Source organism: Simochromis diagramma, unplaced genomic scaffold, assembly GCF_900408965.1.
Source record: "Simochromis diagramma unplaced genomic scaffold, fSimDia1.1 OVJJ01000381.1, whole genome shotgun sequence".
NCBI lineage: Eukaryota > Metazoa > Chordata > Actinopteri > Cichliformes > Cichlidae > Simochromis > Simochromis diagramma.
In genome coordinates this window covers 269,702-288,788 of record NW_024386737.1, presented here as the reverse complement: position 1 = coordinate 288,788, position 19,087 = coordinate 269,702, and the positions used below count along the sequence as shown (strand labels likewise).

At 43.0% G+C, this 19,087-nt stretch overlaps 1 protein-coding gene and 1 pseudogene across 3 annotated transcripts; one reads left to right on the top strand and one right to left on the bottom strand.

The window, feature by feature from the left end:
- Positions 1–794: 794 nt before the first annotated feature.
- Positions 795–2,859, bottom strand: LOC120719126 (annotated as a pseudogene).
- Positions 2,860–13,759: 10,900 nt separating this feature from the next.
- LOC120719467 (inosine-uridine preferring nucleoside hydrolase-like) lies at positions 13,760–17,612 on the top strand. 3 transcript variants are annotated; one of them, XM_040008787.1, is made up of 6 exons: positions 13,760–13,912; positions 14,562–14,764; positions 14,853–15,032; positions 15,810–15,921; positions 16,038–16,174; positions 16,325–16,408. In XM_040008787.1, exons 2-6 carry the CDS (start codon positions 14,588–14,590, stop codon positions 16,391–16,393), a joined length of 675 nt encoding a protein of 224 aa, XP_039864721.1. In that variant the 5' UTR covers positions 13,760–13,912; positions 14,562–14,587; the 3' UTR covers positions 16,394–16,408. The 3 variants fall into 3 exon arrangements, with proteins under 3 accessions (XP_039864721.1, XP_039864785.1, XP_039864626.1); XM_040008851.1 differs by lacking the exon at positions 16,325–16,408 and adding an exon at positions 17,506–17,612 and having other exon boundaries at positions 13,770–13,912; positions 14,587–14,764; XM_040008692.1 differs by having other exon boundaries at positions 13,770–13,912; positions 14,587–14,764.
- Positions 17,613–19,087: the final 1,475 nt, after the last annotated feature.

Here is a 19,087-nt window from a genome sequence, read left to right as displayed (position 1 = left end):
CAATTACAATGTTTGTTCCAATTCTGTGATTGAATTCTGTACATGGAGTTGGCTCTGATTCTGCAGTCATACTCCGATGATGTTAACTATTTTAGTTACAACATCAAAAACACGGGTCATTTTTAACGCTGACTCACATAGTACCTCTTGATGTATAAGACAATGCAAAAGTACCAATTTCATTTCCTGGTTCATTTCAGTCACTTTATCTTGCATTTGCTTCAAAAGTCTGACATTTTGTCCTGTCAGATTTGCACAGACATCAAGCTGATAGCCTGTGGCCTGTTAACGTGTTAAGTTTAATGGGCTAGGGGTTAGGGTTCATTGATGAGGAGTTAAGGTTGGTGGGTTATGATCTTGGGCAATTTGGCCTTGCAAAACCCCTTACGTCACATGAGCTCCTAGTCCTTTTTTCATTTACTGTAAATTTATTTTGCTGTGTTTATTTGTATGTATGCAGACAAATAAAAGCTGTACTTATTGCAGTTTTGTCTCTTATTATATTTTGTGTTTACATTGTAAATGTACATAAAGATATAAGTAATGTGGTGGTAGTACCATCTCATATGGAGAGCAATATGTCTCAAAAACGTGACAAATGTGTACAATATAATCCACAAGTATAAACTAAGGTTTACAAATGTGTGTGCAGTCATTTGTGTGTAACTTTTGAGGACTCACTAGCATGCGCTTCAGTCCACACACAAATACAAAGTAATTCGACCACACATAAAACTATTTTGCAAATGCATATACCTAAACCTGAATAAATACTGATCATTTATGCAGATACATTTGGGTCACAGCATTAACTTTATTTACTACTACATAGTTGAGAACTGGTCAACTTCTTCAACACCAATCTGGACAAACTGGTTCTTAATGAATGTTGTACATGGTTTGTGAGACTGCAACACAAAAGTTTTTATTTGTTGTTATGAATCATAACACTCAGGTCTCAGAGTGTACAGCATCACTCTTTTTGACTGCATTAGACTGCATTAATCAACATTTCCTTGAACTTCTCCAAGTCGACGTTCTTCATGATGAAGACTTTGTGTTCTTTTTTCAGCTTCTCGTCGCGGTCCAGCACCATCATGCCTCGAGTGTAGATCCCCTGCAACTCCACCGTCACTGCAACCTGAATGAGTAACAAAAGAATTCATTAAACAATGATTTCAGCGAAGATGTTTTACATTGTAACCTGACAAAAAAAGTTGCAGTCACTCGCCTCTTCACTCTTAGGTATGACTGCATCATTGATGGCTGCAGCCATGGCGTAGGCGTCACAGGGATTAAATTCTTGATGTTTCTGTTCACACTTCTGTTCACACAGTATGTCAGAGGTAATTAGACATCTTATAATATTCTGTAAGTTGTCACCAGTGGGGCACCAAGATTTAAGCAAAAGGGCTGCGAGCATATTTACACAATACTGAAGATGGATAAAATTCATTGCTAACTGGAGCTTATTTTCTTGTACAAAGTGAGGACTTAAGACTTAAATGCTTGATGCTTTGTGTCAATTAATACACTCTTACCTGTCTTGAGATGCGTAAAATCTTTTCCACAAAGTCAGATTTTTCAGTATGTACAGCTAACCAGGTGTCACAGAAAGACTAAGGGAAAAAAAGACTGTAAGATATTTTCAAATACCACTTTATACACAAACTCAGTGTTAGCAGAGATCCTTTCAAACTTTAAAACTGTTCAGACATTATTCATTGGAACAGAACTGAAGCCCTCGTTCAGCTTGTTTCCCTCCTCACCCATGGCAGGCAGTTCCAGCAGGTGAACTCCCAGGTAGCGATGTAGGTTGGGCATGTGTAGCGGTCCAACACGATGTAAGCAGCCTCTGGGTCACACACAAAGTTAAACTCTCCACATATTGTGATGTTACCCCTGGCTGCACACAGAAACAAGCACAGTCACACACTCATTCTCATATATATCAGATATTTATAAGACTAAAATCACGAATGGATAATGAGAGACAGAGGAAATACTCTGTGAGGAGACAACCTTCAATGGTTCCCCCCATGATGTAGAGCGCCTTAAGCTTTTTAGGCAAGGAAGGGTCCAACTGCAACTGCTGCAGCCAGGTTCATGAGGGGGGCAGTGGATATGAGGATCACCTGAAGGCAGGAGACAGAGTTGAATTGATGATTTTATTGCCCCCTAACCAACCTTTGAGCTGAAAACAAACCCTCAGTTGTAAAATAATAATTTTCCTTGAAAAATTCTTAATATATATGCATCAAGTTTTTAAAAGAATTATTATTGATAAATGTGTTTAGAATGAATTGAGAATTAAACTGGTTTGGGTGGCCGTTCTTAGTGTACACATATCACAGGAAAATGAGGCTCTCAATTTTCATTCATGTAAGAAGCTTAATGGTGCAGACACTCACCTCTTTATCATTTGCGTTCACAAGGTCAACAATGGCCTGTTTGGCTTTTTTCTGCTGCACCAGATCCAGGCTTGGTGCGTGTGGATCTGGAACGTCCCCAAACCCGTCTGATCCAAAGAAATTATCTGCATGGTTTTCATGGTCCACCAAAGGCTTTGAGCAGCCACGGTACACTGGAATCTGTATGAGTATTATACGCTGGATGTAAGAAACATATCTACGAACATATTCGTGTAGAAGGGCTCTCTTACAGCGTGACACAAACTTACGTCCAGCCTGTCACAGACTTTCAGGACACGAAGGACATTTCTGAGGACATTCTCCACAGACGTGTTGCCATAGCAGCAGGTGATCCCCAAAACTTCCACATCAGGTGTGGAGAGGGCCATCATGATGGCAATAGCATCATCCACCCCAGCATCCACATCAATGATTGAGCTTCTTCATCCTGTGTTTAATCACAGGTTTCAAACCTGAAGAGTGATTATTTCTAATAATAATCCATTTTTGACCACATGTCTAACTGTAGCCTATCTCAGCTGTCAGATGGAGGGAAAGAGGCAAAAACACAGATAACTACAAATATTTTAAATAAACACAATACAGTGTTTTTCTCTCTTCACATCTCTCAAAACCTTTCTCTCATAGCATAACTACATGTTTTGTAGCTTTCCTAAATATGAAGGTTAGATTGAAAGACTGCTTCAACTGTTTTATGGTAGAGGCAAGGAGAATGTTTTTAGATACAGCATTAAAAATGTGTAGTGTTCAGTACAAATATCATAATTAGATCAGCTTTTAAAATATCTGGATCTTCATTTTACAATATATATGAAAATAGTCGCTTGCACAAAGATTTTGAAAAATGTTCATGAACAGGTAATTGACCTGCATCTGATTGTGGCAAGGTTAAAGAATTTTAAACAACAGTTTCCATTGTCAAAAAACAAAAAAGAAATCAAAAACCACAAAATTATGCTTTTAGGTGCAATAAAAAAGAAAGAAAGAAAAAAATAAGTGATTTCTGGGGGGTTTTAAGAATTACATTTTAAAGATATGTTAACCTTCACAAATACTGTGAGATTCTGAAATTATTACTGAAATAAAATGTAAAATACTCACCTGGTAAATGGATTCTGGCAGATGTTTAGAGCTTAGTGATTGGAGCTGTGATAGCTGAATGCTATCAACTGAAGAGCAGCCAGCTTTATATAAGGAAGTGTTACATAAGTACATGGCTAACTCCACCTTCAGATATGCTGTAGGTGTTACAAATTTAGCTTGAGATTTAGATTGTCCAAATTTCCGCTTGCTTGAATAAAGTGAAAAAATATTTTTGTCATGTAAATGAACAGCATTTAAAAAAATCACGCACAGAGAGGTGGGTTGGGTAAGTAGATTCTTAAGGTGTAACACTTGTATCCTTTGGTATCGACTAATGGGTGTTATCTTTGTATTAATGTTAAGAAGACTGTTACAAAAGTGCTACCTGCTAAATTATGTAAAAAGTGGCACACTAAGATAGACATTTTCACTTTTTATTGTCATGCAGCAACAATTTAGATAATTAGAATTAGAATCAAATATTTAGAACATATACTGGAAGGAACAGAATTTATTTCATTTGACGGACTAGTTACACAATATGGGATCAACAAGAAAAGATTTTTAGAATACCAACAAATTAAATCCATAGTAAAAAAGAAATTTAAACCGGGGTCAAGTTGAACTACAAACACCACCAAGTGTGGTTCAATTTCTTACTCTTAAACCCCCCAAATTACTATCCAAAATATACAGAATGTTTTCTAAATCAGATGAATCAATATCACTTCCTATTGCAAAATGGGAAGCGGATTTATCAGTTAACTTAGACCAAAACTTCTGGTCTCAGACTTGCTTAAAAACCTTTCATCTAATTAGAAATCCCAGTCTTCAATTCATTCAATACAAAATATTACACAGAATGCACTATACGGGTCATCGGATGTTCAAGATGGGCTTTACGTCTACAACAACTGCTCACACTGCCAAACCAAGTCACCGGCAATTATATCCACGCTCTTTGGTTCTGTCCACCAGTTCAGAAGTTTTGGCGTGAGATATGTGACGACTTATCAAAGTGTCTGAAATGTAACATTCCAACTTCCCCCTTAGTGTGTTTGTTGGGCAGCTTAGATAATGTCACTTCAGAAAAGAATATAGCCCATATGGTTTTCACTGCCCTATGCATAGCCAAGAAAACAGTCCTCAATGAACTGGAAAAATAAAAAACAATCTTAATTCTAACCAATATAGAAATTATCTATTAGATTCTATTAGATTAGATTAGATTAGATCTGCCTCAATTTTATCCTAACCACAATCAAATCAATTGCTCTGGGCTCCTTTGATCAGCTCCATCACCTAGTGGCGGTGGGGGGGTCCATAGTTTGGTCCCGCCTTCACTGTTGTGATTGGTGTGGGGGTAGGGACAGGCTTAGGGCGTCGGGGGGTTCCCCGGAGGCATCTTCCTTGGGGGGCTCAACCCGGGGTAGCGGTCATGTCCGGTTGGGGGCTCTTTTGGCTCTCAGGTGACTGTTTCCTCGCGGTTGCGTGCAGCGGGGCTAGGGGAGGGTCTGTGCTGACGGACGTGGGTTACTGACCTTGTAGCCTGGCTGCCCCTGGGTGGGTCCGGGATGGGCGTGAGGTTCTGGGGGCGCTCTGTCTCTGGGCTGGGGCTCGGGCCGGGCCTCGGGGGCTTGGGTCCTGGTTGGTGTGTTGCCGGGGTTGTGGGCGGGTGGGTGCATGGGGGCCCAGCCCTGGCGCAGGGTGCCGCCGGTGCGTCGAGCCACCTGGGGGGGCTCTTCAACTGGTGAGGGAGGTTGTCACATCTTGCAGGAGCTTTCCTCTCCTCAGGAACTCTCTGCAGGAGGGGGAGATACAGGAGAGGTGGAGGAAGATCTCAGCCTGGGTGTTTATTGTCTTATGTAGTCTGGAAGATGAGTGGATGGTGGGGTGGGTGCAGTTTTCTCTGTGGTGGGGTTGGGTGGACTGTCCCGGGCTCTGTGGGGCCGGGCGGCGCTGCTGCACTGGGCCCCGGTCTGGATGGGCCTGGGCCCCCTTTCCCTGTCGGGTCGCGGAGTATGGGGGTGCCTACTGGGGTCAGCGGGGGAGCTGGCCCCAAGGAGGGGTCACTTGCCCCTCCCTTCCTTCCCTCCCCATCTCCAGCTGCCTCCCTCTTCCCGCTCCACCACAACCACCCACACATGCAGGGCCTTGGAGTAGGGGTATGTCACCAGGGTGCAGAGGAGGCTACCCCCCCGTCCCCCGTCCCCTTCTGGCTGCCTCTGCCTCAATTTTATCCCACAACCTAGACATTCACATTACTCACACTCTCATTACACATACATATAGGATCTTGGGGTGGGCACGCTACAACGGATTCCAAAAGACCATCAGGGTGTACACCTCACCCCTGGCGTCATTGCCCACCTCTCAATTTTAAATTACATGTAGACATTGAGGGCTAGCAGGAGGGAACCATGCGCTTACCTGCTGCTCTCTGGCAGGTAGCTCCAAGCCCTCCTGGGGTTTTAAATGCACCTTAGAACACACATGCATCAACGCTACAATGAGCGGGTGGAGGGAGGTTTAGAGTCTTCTCTCACCCCCGTTCTCTGTGCCTGCTGGAGCGGGGGGGCTAGAGGAGGAGTTGGCCGTGCCGACTGCGGTCTGGAGTGTGGGGCCTCCCTGCTGCTGCGGAGTCGGGGCGGTCTGCTTCTCCCCACCGCAGGGAAAAGGGTAACACCACCTGGGTCTGGGTGCAGTTCCCCCCCCTCCAGGGGCAAGGGTACCTAGACCCGGGGCTTAGAGTACGCTTGGGGAGTGTGATCGTGTGTACAGCGTCTCTTTATGTCTGTCTCACACGTTGGTTGAGTGTGGAGTGAGTGCATATGAGAGCATGAGGGTGGGAATGGATGTTTGTGTCTGTGCGTGCCTGTATGTCTGTGTCTATATGTCAGGTTGGGTGTCAGACGCCACCTCTCTGGGGACATCTCAGGCCCTCCAAGGTATGGAGGCCTATCTCCACCCACCACCACTTCCCCTGCCAGTGGCGGACTCCCTCAGACATCGGTGCGTTGGTGGTTCTTTGTGTCTGGGGATGGGCGTCCAGGTACACACCGGCTCACTCCTTGGCGGCTGCTTATCGGGGCCTGGAGCCTGGGGCTCGCTCGGGCCCACTTCGGAGGTGGGGTGCCCCCGCCTCTCGGCCTGGTGCTCGGTCACTCAGGCACAGCTGGCTGCCGGCGGAGCTCACGTGCGCGTCACTGCAACTCCCCTGGCTTCTGCTCCGCGGCTGCTGAGTGAGCCCTCATCTGGGACTCTCCTCAGCTCTTTCTAGGGACAGTGGCGCGGCTGCCCCTCTGTTGGTCTTCCTTGGTCTCTTGTTTTCTGGGGGCCTCTGGATGTCTGGAGTTTTGATCTCCTCCATACCTGCTTCATGCCCTGGAGGACGGGGCAGTGGCTCCCCCACACCCTCTAGCAGATCATTACATGAAGAAACCTTTAAAAAAAACAAGCGCGTCCATGCTCACAGGTGTACACACGGGTGCTCACAACCACAAACTACACCATTTTTGGCTCCTACCTCAAAGCACACGGTGTTCTGTTGATCTTATGTGCTGCACAATAATGTTTAATATTTAGTATTTACTGTCATATTCACATATATCATTGTGATGCTGTTTTATTCTATTACTCTTGTTCTCTTCTGCTTGTTTTCTTTTTTCTTTCTCAACAGGTGATCGCAGGTGATCGATAGATGCATTTTTTTTCTCTCTTTTTTTTTCTCTGCCCATTCTGTTGGTTTTTGTTTTTTGCCCTTCTCCCCCGTCCCTCTTCTCAGCTGTTCATTCCCTCTTTCTTTCTCCCCTTCTTTCCCCCAGTCAAGTCTGTCCCGTATTCAGCAAGTGAAAATAAAATAAACAATAAAAGGTGAATCAAATGGATCGTTACGGCAAGGCTGGGATGGTCAATTTGGTAAAGTAAATCCGTTGGCATCTTTCTTTGCCTTTAGACAATAATTCTGATGGCAAAAGAGCCAAACGGGACAGGCAAAAAAAAAAAAAAAAAAAGACATTTTCACTTTTTATTGTCATACAGCAACAATTTAGATAATTTTGTCCACTCTCGTAGGTAAAATATGATGCTCTTTATCTCTGCAGTTATTAAGCATGGGGGGGTCTTGGTCTTTTTCTACTTACAGTCTGTGCTAAACTGCATTCTTGACACTTTATTTCAGCAGGTATGAAAAGTAATCCTGCAGCATATATTGCCACCCCACACTTTTTAGTATAGCCATGTGTTACTAAATATCTAAATATCTTCAGTGGAATTCAATCATGCAGCCTTTTTAATATCTAAAAAGAGCTTTACAACACACATGATGGCAACCGAGTTACATAATTCCCTTAGGGATTAATAAAGTATCCTGATTCTCAATATATGCATACGAATGAATTTCTTCATAATATTTTTTTATTCTTACCTTGGTAGAATCTGAGTTTTGAGCAAGCAAGGTCTGGGTTCCTTTACAGCCACTTGCTTACACAGATGAAAAGATGATCTGAAGAGACACTAAAAGAAACCGAAACTTCAACGTACCAACTGATGAGTTCTTCTTCCAATGTTTATACTTATCCATTGTCCTTAGAAGCTGCATCACATTCTTGTTGGTTTGCATACATTGGTACACTTGATCCTTTTCAGTTGACCAAATAGATCCAGAGATATTGCCATAGCACTGGCTCTGCATACTGCCCTCTTCCACCTGACAAGTAAGTAAATAAGTAAGTAAAATGTATTTATATAGCACATTTCACAGATAAAAATCACAAAGTGCTTTACAATAGATCAGACATACAAGTTAAAATAAATTAAAAGCCCGTTTGTATGAAAATGTCTTCAGCTGCTTTTTAAAGGAGTCAGTAGAGTCTAGATAGCGTAAAGACAACGGCAGAGAGTTCCACAGCCTAGGTCCCAGTGTCTGAAAAGCCCAGATCCCCATGTGTTTTAAACCTAGTACGTGGGACCATTAGTAGCCTCTGACTTGAAGACCTAAGTGGGACCACCAGTAGCCTCTGACTTGAAGACCTAAGTGGGACGACCAGTAGCCTCTGACTTGAAAGACCTAAGTGCTCGGGATGAAGCATGAGGTTTCAACAAGTCAGAGATATACTGGGGAGCTTCACCGTGCAGAGCTCTAAAAGTCACAACTAAAATTTTAAAATGAACCCTAAAATTTACAGGCAACCAATGAAGAGAAAGCCAAAACTGGAGTAATGTGTGACCTCTTGTTTGTACCAGTTAAAAGTCTTGCCGCTGCATTCTGTACAGACTGAAGGCGATCCAGAGCTGATTTGTTGAGACACGTACAAAGACCTTTACAATAATCCAAACAAGACGAGATAAAAGCATAAATAATTATCTCAAGTTCTGCCTTTGACACCAGTAGTCTGAGTTTAGAAATGTCTCTTAGATGATAAAAAACAGTTCCAGACAAGTTGTTTAGAGTGTTTGTCAAGAGACATTTAACTGTCAAAGATAACAACCTAAGTTTCTGAGACTCGACTGAAATGAACAGTCTAAAAAACTGATATGCTGCCTAATTTCTGAGAGCATGTGATCAGGTGCAATAATCACCATTTTCAGTTGGCCAAATAGACCCAGGGATATTGCCATAACACTGGCTCTGCATACTGCCCTGTGTTATTGTGGTGGACAATAACACCACATGTATGCGGATGCTGTTGATTGTTTATTGATTACAGGTCCACTTTCAACATTATAATTCCACCCAAGCTCATCATGAAGTTTTGGCATCTGCACAACATCATCTCCTTATGAAGCTGGATCTTGACTTCCTCACAGACAGACCACAGTGGTACAGATCGGCAATGAACATGTCATCTACACTGATGATGGATGTGTACTCAGCCCCATGCTGTACACCTTGTTCACCCATGACTCTGAGGTCACACACAGCACCAACACTATAGTTAAATTTGCAGATGATACCACCGTCAAGTCTGCTTCCAAAGCAGAGGTGAGAGCCCTGATATGATGGTGTTGAGACAAAAACCTACTGTTCAGTGTCAGCAAGACCAAGAAGCTGTCACGGCTGCCGGGGCGAGCCGTGTGGTGTAGGAGGAAAAGGACCCAAAATGCAGGCAGTTGACTGGTGATGATAGTGACATTTATTTACAGAAGTGGCAGTGACAAAAACAGGCAAAGAAGGGTGGGGAGCTAACCGAGACCTAAACTGGAGGAAACTAAAGAACAGACCTGAACATGGGACCGAGAACAGAGGATGCAGAGGGACGGAGAACACACTAATTTACGCGGAGTTACACAGAGAAACGCAGGCGATCCGACGATGAGCAGAGGCAAACACACACTATAAATACATACAAATAAATGAGGAGGCCCAGAGGATCCTCTCTGATCCTGGCCAGACATCCTTCATAGCTCCAGCTGTCACACAGAAGGTACAGGAGCATCTGGACCTGCACCAGCAGATTCAGGGAAAGTCTTACAAGCCATCAGGCTGCTGAACTGCTAAAATGTTGGACATTGGACAACACTGAGGGGTCTAACCGTCACTAACTTCACATTGGTACTTCTTAAAAGTACCACCACAACACATTACATTACAATTACTTTTTTTGTTCTCGTTTGGTTCTTGCCGAAGGCGGTCCACGTTTCTTCTCTCCTCCTCTCCCTTATCTTCCCTGCTTAGCCTCTTATGTCCTTGTCTAGTCTCGTGTTTTTGTATTACTTTTCCCTGGAACACTCCCTCACAGTGTGTTCTCTAAAACCTAAAAGAGAATTATGGGTTTGATCAACTGGTCCCTGAATGCAATTGACACCCTTTTCTCAACGAGAAGTCTGGGCTTGGGTGAGCCTGAGTGTCCTGGAGGTACTTTCCCTGCCGGCTACACGATGGACGGGTGGCAGAAATGGAGAATCGTGTGCCTGGCGGGACTGTCGATCGAAGACACTGAAGATATCTACCTATTCGGAACCATGATAACAGGGTTCTTGCTGATCAGGGCTGGCTTGGCCCTGGCTTATCGATGATTAAGAAAGCGGAACCGGCTGTTCAAACCCCCACAAGGCTGCCTGCTGGGATTGAAACGATGGGACGAGGCGTGACTTCTCAGAATGGGCTCACTGAGTGCAGCATGGATAAGATCTTGGAGAAGCTTAGGGCTGCCGTGAACACTCAGAATAAGACCTCTGAGCGCAAACTGGATCACATCCTGGAGCAACTCACTGCGGTCATGAGTTCTCAGAATCTGCTCTTTGAGCACAAGAATGACAACATCATGGAGCGCAAGTTTGATAACATCATGGAGAAGCTCGCGGCTCTTCAACGGGAGACGGAGAGACCAGTGTCGGAGTGTTAAGAACAGCTTTGAAATTCTCATGAGTTGTTCACACTAAAGAAAACCACCATCATAATGCTATCCCTTCGGCGCCAGCTGCGGGCTCAAGGCTGGAGCCGAACAAAAACTCCCTGATAACGACTGTGTTTAGACTGTTCTTCCCACTCCATGCAGGCTACCTGGGTTGGCTGGAAGACTGTTTACTTAGCCTGGGCGAAGGACACTGTCTCAGCTGAACTCTGGAAACGCACACACATACACTGATAAGTACGGAGCCCCTCTGATGACATGGTACAAAAAATAATAAATTGTGGCCACGAAATATCATTTCGAGGCCACGAAATAGGTATAACGTGCCCACGAAATACTTATTTGTGGCCACGAAATACTTATTTGTGGCCACGAAATAGGTATAACGTGCCCACGAAATACTTATTTGTGGCCACGAAATACTTATTTGTGGCCACGAAAAGTACGAAATAGTATAACGTGCCCACGAAATACTTATTTGTGGCCACGAAACACTTGATGATATATATATATATCATCCCAGGGCACATTCACTAGAACCTGCGTCAGCCATAGTACGGAGTCCTTGCTGTTGGTGATGTCCTTAAGGTGAGTGTATTATATTTTATATTTATTTCATATGTTATCCCGCAATTCGGCAGTTATTTATTCAGACCTATATTGTTACTGTGTTCTAAATGGTATCTGCTGACGTTTCAAATGTTGTATCCTCATGTTGTTACTACACGTTGTTTTGTTGTGCTAATAGCCGTAAACTCATTTTTAACTGTAGGACGTGTGGCGGCCCCGCAGCACACTTTCAAAGTAGAGCAAGGCTGAAGGCTACTAATAAACGAGGTATGTTCAACATAAAACCTTAGTTCTCTGTGTCACGAAGGTGTCTCTCTTTTACCCTGGCCACATCACCATACTAGCTGGTGCAACTAATCTGGTCTGGACAATAATAACAGTTTAGATGGAAAGCATCTTAAAATTGCCTCTTTTGCTGAACTCTCCCTTTGAAAGTGCCTAAGCATGGATGAGGTGTTGTTGTTATATCCCAGCTCCCTGGCACATAGCAAACACTTCACCTTGTACAAAAGTAAAGACAGCTTAACATAAATTGTATTGCACCATCAGTATTATGAAAAACCATCTTCTGTAGAAATTTACATACCTTGTTGGGAGGAATAAGATCAAAATGTTCCCACACAGGGGAGGACATCCTCCTCTTCTTAGCTGGCTCCATTCTCTCCTGACTTTCTCTCATAAACCTCCAAACTGTCTCTGTCACTAACCGCAACTCTCCATCAAACACCTACAGTTTGAATGAAGTCTGAGGGGTTTATATCTCTGTCATAGCTCGCGGCAAAGTTCGAACCACTTCATGAACCAGTGACGTGGTACAGCCGGGCAGCGAGGCTTCAGACGTCATCATTTTCAGCTCCTCCCATAAATGAAGCAAGCCTCGATACGCGCATCGCGGAAACGCCCCCTCCATTACTCGACACAAGCTTCGAAGCCTCGATACAGAATGTCACATCACTACTTTTCCTCCTACACCACACGGCTCGCCCCGGCAGCCGTGACAACTTCTTGGTCCTGCTGACACTGAACAGTAGGTTTTTGTCTCAACACCATGATATCAGGGCTCTCACCTCTGCTTTGGAAGCAGACTTGACGGTTGTATCATCTGCAAATTTAACTATAGTGTTGGAGCTTTGTGTGGCCTCAGAGTCATGGGTTAACAAGGTGTACAGCATGGGGCTGAATACACATCCTTCGTCAGTGTAGATGACATGGCACTGCCGATCTGTACCACTGTGGTCTGTCTGTGAGGAAGTCAAGATCAAGCTGCATAAGGAGATGATGCTGTGCAGATGCCAAAACTTCATGATGAGCTTGGATGGAATTATAATGTTGAAAGTGGAGCTGTAATCAATAAACAGCATCCGCACACATGTGGTGTTATTGTCCAGGTGGAAGAGGGCAGTATGCAGAGCCAGTGCTATGGCAATATCTCTGGATCTATTTGGCCAACTGAAAAGGATCAAGTGTACCAATGTATGCAAACCAACAAGAATGTGATGCAGCTTCTAAGGACAATGGATAAGTATAAACATTGGAAAGAACAACTCATCAGTTGGTACGTTGAAGTTTCGGTTTCTTTTAGTGTCTCTTCAGATCATCTTTTCATCTGTGTAAGCAAGTGGCTGTAAAGGAACCCAGACCTTGCTTGCTCAAAACTCAGATTCTACCAAGGTAAGAATAAAAAAAAATATTATGGAAGAAATTCATTCGTATGCATATATTTGAGAATCAGGATACTTTATTAATCCCTAAGGGAATTATGTAACTCGGTGCCATCATGTGTGTGTAAAGCTCTTTTTAGATATTAAAAAGGCTGAATGATTGAATTCCACTGAAGATATTTAGATGTTTAGTAAACATGGCTATACTAAAAAGTGTGGGTGGCAATATATGCTGCAGGATTACTTTTCATACCTGCTGAAATAAAGTGTCAAGAATGCAGTTTAGCAAAAAGACCAAGACCCCCCGTGCTTAATAACTGCAGAGATAAAAGAGCATCATATTTTACCTACGAGAGTGGACGAAATTATCTAAATTGTTGCTGTATGGCAATAAAAAGTGAAAATGTCTATCTTAGTGTGCCACTTTTTATATAATTTAGCAGGTAGCACTTTTGTAACCGTCTTCTTAAACATTAATACAAAGATAGCACCCATTAGTCGATACCAAAGGATACAAGTGTTACACCTTAAGAATCTACTTACCCAACCCACCTCTCTGTGCGTGATTTTTTTAAATGCTGTTCATTTACATGACAAAAATATTTTTTTCACTTTATTCAAGCAAGCGGAAATTTGGACAATCTCGATTCAAGCTAAATTTGTAACACCTACAGCATATCTGAAGGTGGAGTTAGCCATGTACTTATGTAACACTTCCCTATATAAAGCTGGCTGCTCTTCAGTTGATAGCATTCAGCTATCACAGCTCCAATCACTAAGCTCTAAACATCTGCCAGAATCCATTTACCAGGTGAGTATTTTACATTTTATTTCAGTAATAATTTCAGAATCTCACAGTATTTGTGAAGGTTAACATATCTTTAAAATGTAATTCTTAAAACCCCCAGAAATCACTTATTTTTTTCTTTCTTTCTTTTTATTGCACCTAAAAGCATAATTTTGTGGTTTTTGATTTCTTTTTTGTTTTTTGACAATGGAAACTGTTGTTTAAAATTCTTTAACCTTGCCACAATCAGATGCAGGTCAATTACCTGTTCATGAACATTTTTCAAAATCATTGTGCAAGCCACTATTTTCATATATATTGTAAAATGAAGATCCCAGATATTTTAAAAGCTGATCTAATTATGATATTTGTACTGAACACTACACATTTTAACGCTGTATCTAAAACATTCTCCTGCCTCTACCATAAAACAGTTGAAGCAGTCTTTCAATCTAACCTTCATATTTAGGAAAGCTACAAAACATGTAGTTATGCTATGAGAGAAAGGTTTTGAGAGTGTGAAGAGAAAAACACTGTATTGTGTTTATTTTGTTTTTTTAATATTTGTAGTTATCTGTGTTTTTGCCTCTTTCCCTCCATCTGACAGCTGAGATAGGCTACAGTTAGACATGTGGTCAAAAATGGATTATTATTAGAAATAATCACTCTTCAGGTTTGAATCCTGTGGTTAAACACAGGATGAAGAAGCTCATCATTGATGTGGATGCTGGGGTGGATGATGCTATTGCCATCATGATGGCCCTCTCCACACCTGATGTGGAAGTTTTGGGGATCACCTGCTGCTATGGCAACACGTCTGTGGAGAATGTCCTCAGAAATGTCCTTCGTGTCCTGAAAGTCTGCGACAGGCTGGACGTAAGTTTGTGTCACGCTGTAAGAGAGCCCTTCTACACGAATATGTTCGTAGATATGTTCTTACATCCAGCGTATAATACTCATACAGATTCCAGTGTACCGTGGCTGCTCAAAGCCTTTGGTGGACCATGAAAACCATGCAGATAATTTCTTTGGATCAGACGGGTTTGGGGACGTTCCAGATCCACACGCACCAAGCCTGGATCTGGTGCAGCAGAAAAAAGCCAAACAGGCCATTATTGACCTTGTGAACGCAAATGATAAAGAGGTGAGTGTCTGCACCATTAAGCTTCTTACATGAATGAAAATTGAGAGCCTCATTTTCCTGTGATATGTGTACACTAAGAACGTTGTAGCTTACACAGGGGTTGGGTAAAAATGCTGTGTGGAGAAGTAGGTGATCTCAAAATACGTGAATACATTTACCCACTTTTTGTAAATGGTTTGTGGTTCTGATCAAATGTTTTATTTAAAGGCCCAGTCACCGATTATTTCAGCAGACATGCCTTGAAGTGTTCCTAAAAAAGTATGTTGACATTTAGCTGAAAATTGTTGAACTCCCACAGATGAAATTGCATCACTTGAATAATAAAAACTTGTTTTACCCAGAGCTAATGATTTAATTGCTTTTTCATGGTGACCAGTAAAAATGGATGTAGACACAATGATATCATCTGTTGGTTATGGATTGCAAAGGGTACAATGCACTTGATGTGAAAGAAACCAACTCGTTGCGAAGTATCACAAAGTTGCCAAACACACATAAAAAAGCATAACTTGAAGCTTTAATCCAGTTTAAATTGGGAAGTCGTAAAAATTATCTGTCAGTTTTCATGAAGTTTCAAGTGGTTAATAGATAAACTGCACCACTGGGCCGCCCAAACCAGTTTAATTCTCAATTCATTCTAAACACATTTATCAATAATAATTCTTTAAAAAGCTTTTCAAGGAAAATTATTATTTTACATCTGAGGGTTTGTTTTCAGCTCAAAGGTTGGTTAGGGGGCAATAAAATCATCAATTCAACTCTGTCTCCTGCCTCCAGGTGATCCTCATATCCACTGCCCCCCTCATGAACCTGGCTGTCGCAGTGCAGTTGGACCCTTCCTTGCCTAAAAAGCTTAAGGCGCTCTACATCATGGGGGGAACCATTGAAGGTGGTCTCCTCACAGAGTATTTCCTCTGTCTCTCATTATCCATTCGTGATTTTAGTCTTATAAATATCTGATATATATGAGAATGAGTGTGTGACTGTGCTTGTTTCTGTGTGCAGCCAGGGGTAACATCACAATATGTGGAGAGTTTAACTTTGTGTGTGACCCAGAGGCTGCTTACATCGTGTTGGACCGCTACACATGCCCAACCTACATCGCTACCTGGGAGTTCACCTGCAGGAACAGCCTGCCATGGGTGAGGAGGGAAACAAGCTGAACGAGGGCTTCAGTTCAGTTCCAATGAATAATGTCTGAACAGTTTTAAAGTTTGAAAGGATCTCTGCTAACACTGAGTTTGTGTATAAAGTGGTATTTGAAAATATCTTACAGTCTTTTTTTCCCTTAGTCTTTCTGTGACACCTGGTTATCTGTACATACTGAAAAATCAGACTGTTGGCGAATTCAGCTTATTTAGCAGAGGCAACGGCCCATTTGTCTCATCTTTTTCCTTCACAGTCCGAAGATGTGCTTGGGCTACTCCACTCTTACCCTTCTCTCTTTGGGGATGTGCCCTCGCGTACTAGTGTCTGTGAACATGATATCAATGTTTGTGATGCAACCCCAATCAAACAGCATGCGTACCGCTGTCCCATGGGAAAGTGCGAGGTGATGAAGAAGGAAGTCAGTTATTTAGTGGAGAACGGTTTGGCACAACCAAGCCACAGCCCTTGGAGCTCCCCGTGTTTACGTGTCTGATGGCACCCCACGTTTCTGCGCCGACTACCGGAAGGTAAATGCAGTGACTGTCTCTGCTTCTTTTCCACTTCCTTGTAATGCGGATTGCATTGACAATATAGGTCCTGCCAAATACATTTCCAAACTGGACCTTCTTAATGGGTATTGGCAGGTGCCTCTGACCTCCAGAGCCTCCGACATTTCTGCATTTGTCACACCCGACCATTTCATGCAGTACACCGTGATGGCGTTTGGCATGAAAAATGCTCCGGCCACATTTCAGCGTTTAATGCAGCTGGTGTTGGGGGATGTGCCTCAGTGTAATGTGTGCTTGGATGATGTAGTGATATACACGGACACGTGGGAAGAGCATGTGGCCATCCTACAATCAATGTTTCAGCGATTGGCCGAAGCCTCGTTAACTCTAAATCTCGCTAAGTGCGAGTTTGCCAAAGCGACAGTCACGTACCTGGGAAAGCAGGTGGGTTTTGGGCAGGTTCGCCCGGTGGAGGTAAAAGTCGAGGCTGTCCTCAGCTACCCGGCCCCAACCACTAGGTGGGAGCTAAAGCGGTTCTTGGGCATGACTGGATACAATCGCTGTTTTTGCAAGAACTTTGCAGTAGTTGTGGCCCCTTTGACGAAGCTATGTAGCCCCCAAATCCCTTTTGAGTGGTCAGGGGAATGCCAGCATGCATTTGAGTCTGCAAAATCTCTCCTTTGCAGCGCCCCGGTTGAATGTTACATCTGTGAGGCTGTGGGAGTGTGTGGGCGTGGTGTTGTCCTCTCCCTCTCCTCCTCCTTCTTCTTTATTGCCCCTCCCCTGTTTCTCTCTGCCCCTGCCTTCTCCTTTAGGACACACCTGCTGCTCATCTGCCCTCGCTTACCACCAATTACCCTCCAGAGGTGATATAAGCTGGAGGAGAGCAGTGTGGGTGTGGGAGAGGCTTTTGGTGGATTTCCTCTGGGTCGGTCGAGCAGCGTTGCTGTCTTTTTCTGTTGAATCCTTGTTGTTATCTTAGTTGAAGCAGCCACCATCTTTCTGTTGTTACTGCTTATATGATTATTAGGTTAATTAATTATAATAAAGATTTATTTTGTGTTAAACCCCTCTGCCTGGCGTCCTTTTCATTTCAACCCGGATCCAACTGTTACTGTCCCCCACCCTCTTCGCCTAGCCTTCATGTGGGGACGTAACGCAGTAATATCCAGTGAGGTTGGAGTGATTTATGTTTGTATACACGTGAATTTTGTAGTATTTTTGCAATATTTCAGAGAAGTAGAATTAAACAAATGAGATGATTTTATTTACCTGCAAATATTGCGGTTGTTTTAAACCTCTACAGCAGAGGTTCGAGTAGTGTTTTAGAAGACAAGCCAGGTGTGCAGCAAACGCAGTTGTCTGCTGGAGGACAGGCTGCACATGTGAATCTGTCACAGTGTTTTCCTCCTCCTTTTCGTTGCGTTTTTCTCCCAAGTTGGTTTTAGAGTAGGGTCACCTTTTAAAACTGTGTTGTTTTTTAATGCGGGGTTTGTTTTTATTTCTACTGGGCTGGTACAATATTAGTCCTGCAGGTTTTAGATCTCACCTTGGGTCAACACACCTGAATCACATGATTCGTTCGTTACCAGGCCTCTGGAGAACTGCAGGAGCTAATTTAGCCATTTAAATCAGCTGTGTTGGCTCAAGGACACATCTAAAACCTGCAGGGACACCGGCCCTCGAGGCCTGGAGTTGCCCACCCCTGCCTTAGGGGAATTAGGTCTTTTAGAGGTGCACCGTGTGGATTTGCAGTGAATAAGTTTTATTAAGAGTGATTTTAGTGCCATCAATTATTTCCTGAACTAAAACAATTAGTGCATGCGATAAGTGTTCTGTTGGGCTCGAATTTATTTGGAGTGGATTTGTTTTTCTTTTTTTTTTTTTTTTTTTAAAGCAACGAGCATCTGGGACCACTGGGGCAGAGCAAGCTCTCAGGTGATAGTTGCATTGCTGGCAGGTTGCACCAATAAAACTATATTGTGGTCGTTAGTGACCTTTTCTAGTTTGGTGTTTTAGGTAGTGATGGCCAAATGAAGCTTTCTGAAGCACTGAAGCTTGTATTGAAAAACGGTTCATTACTCGAAGCTTTTCAACACAATCCTCTCTGGTGACATCTGGTGGCCAAAAATATGAAGAGCAGCTTGAATCCACAAAATAAAACCAACTGCTTCATTGATTGATTGCCCACTCGACAGAGTGGAGTTCTGTCTGATATTGGGCCACCGCTGTGTTGCTTTAAATATGTATTTTTGGGGGTGAAAAAAATGTTGTTTATTTCTTTAATACATAATTTTGACCAGTAAACTTTCCTTGTTTAAACATGCACCATGGCGTGGTCTTTCTTTGCTTGTGACTTCTTGATGTTGGTAAATACAATGATTGAAAAATACCACG

What these genes read in the sequence shown, in the direction of transcription:
- LOC120719467 (XM_040008787.1), top strand. Translation starts at nt 14,588, where the DNA reads ATGAAGAAGCTCATCATTGATGTGGATGCTGGGGTGGATGATGCTATT. An exon ending in TGAACGCAAATGATAAAGAG is followed by an intron (nt 15,033 to 15,809) that starts GTGAGTGTCTGC and finishes TCCTGCCTCCAG; the next exon opens with GTGATCCTCATATCCACTGC. An exon ending in CATGGGGGGAACCATTGAAG is followed by an intron (nt 15,922 to 16,037) that starts GTGGTCTCCTCA and finishes TTCTGTGTGCAG; the next exon opens with CCAGGGGTAACATCACAATA.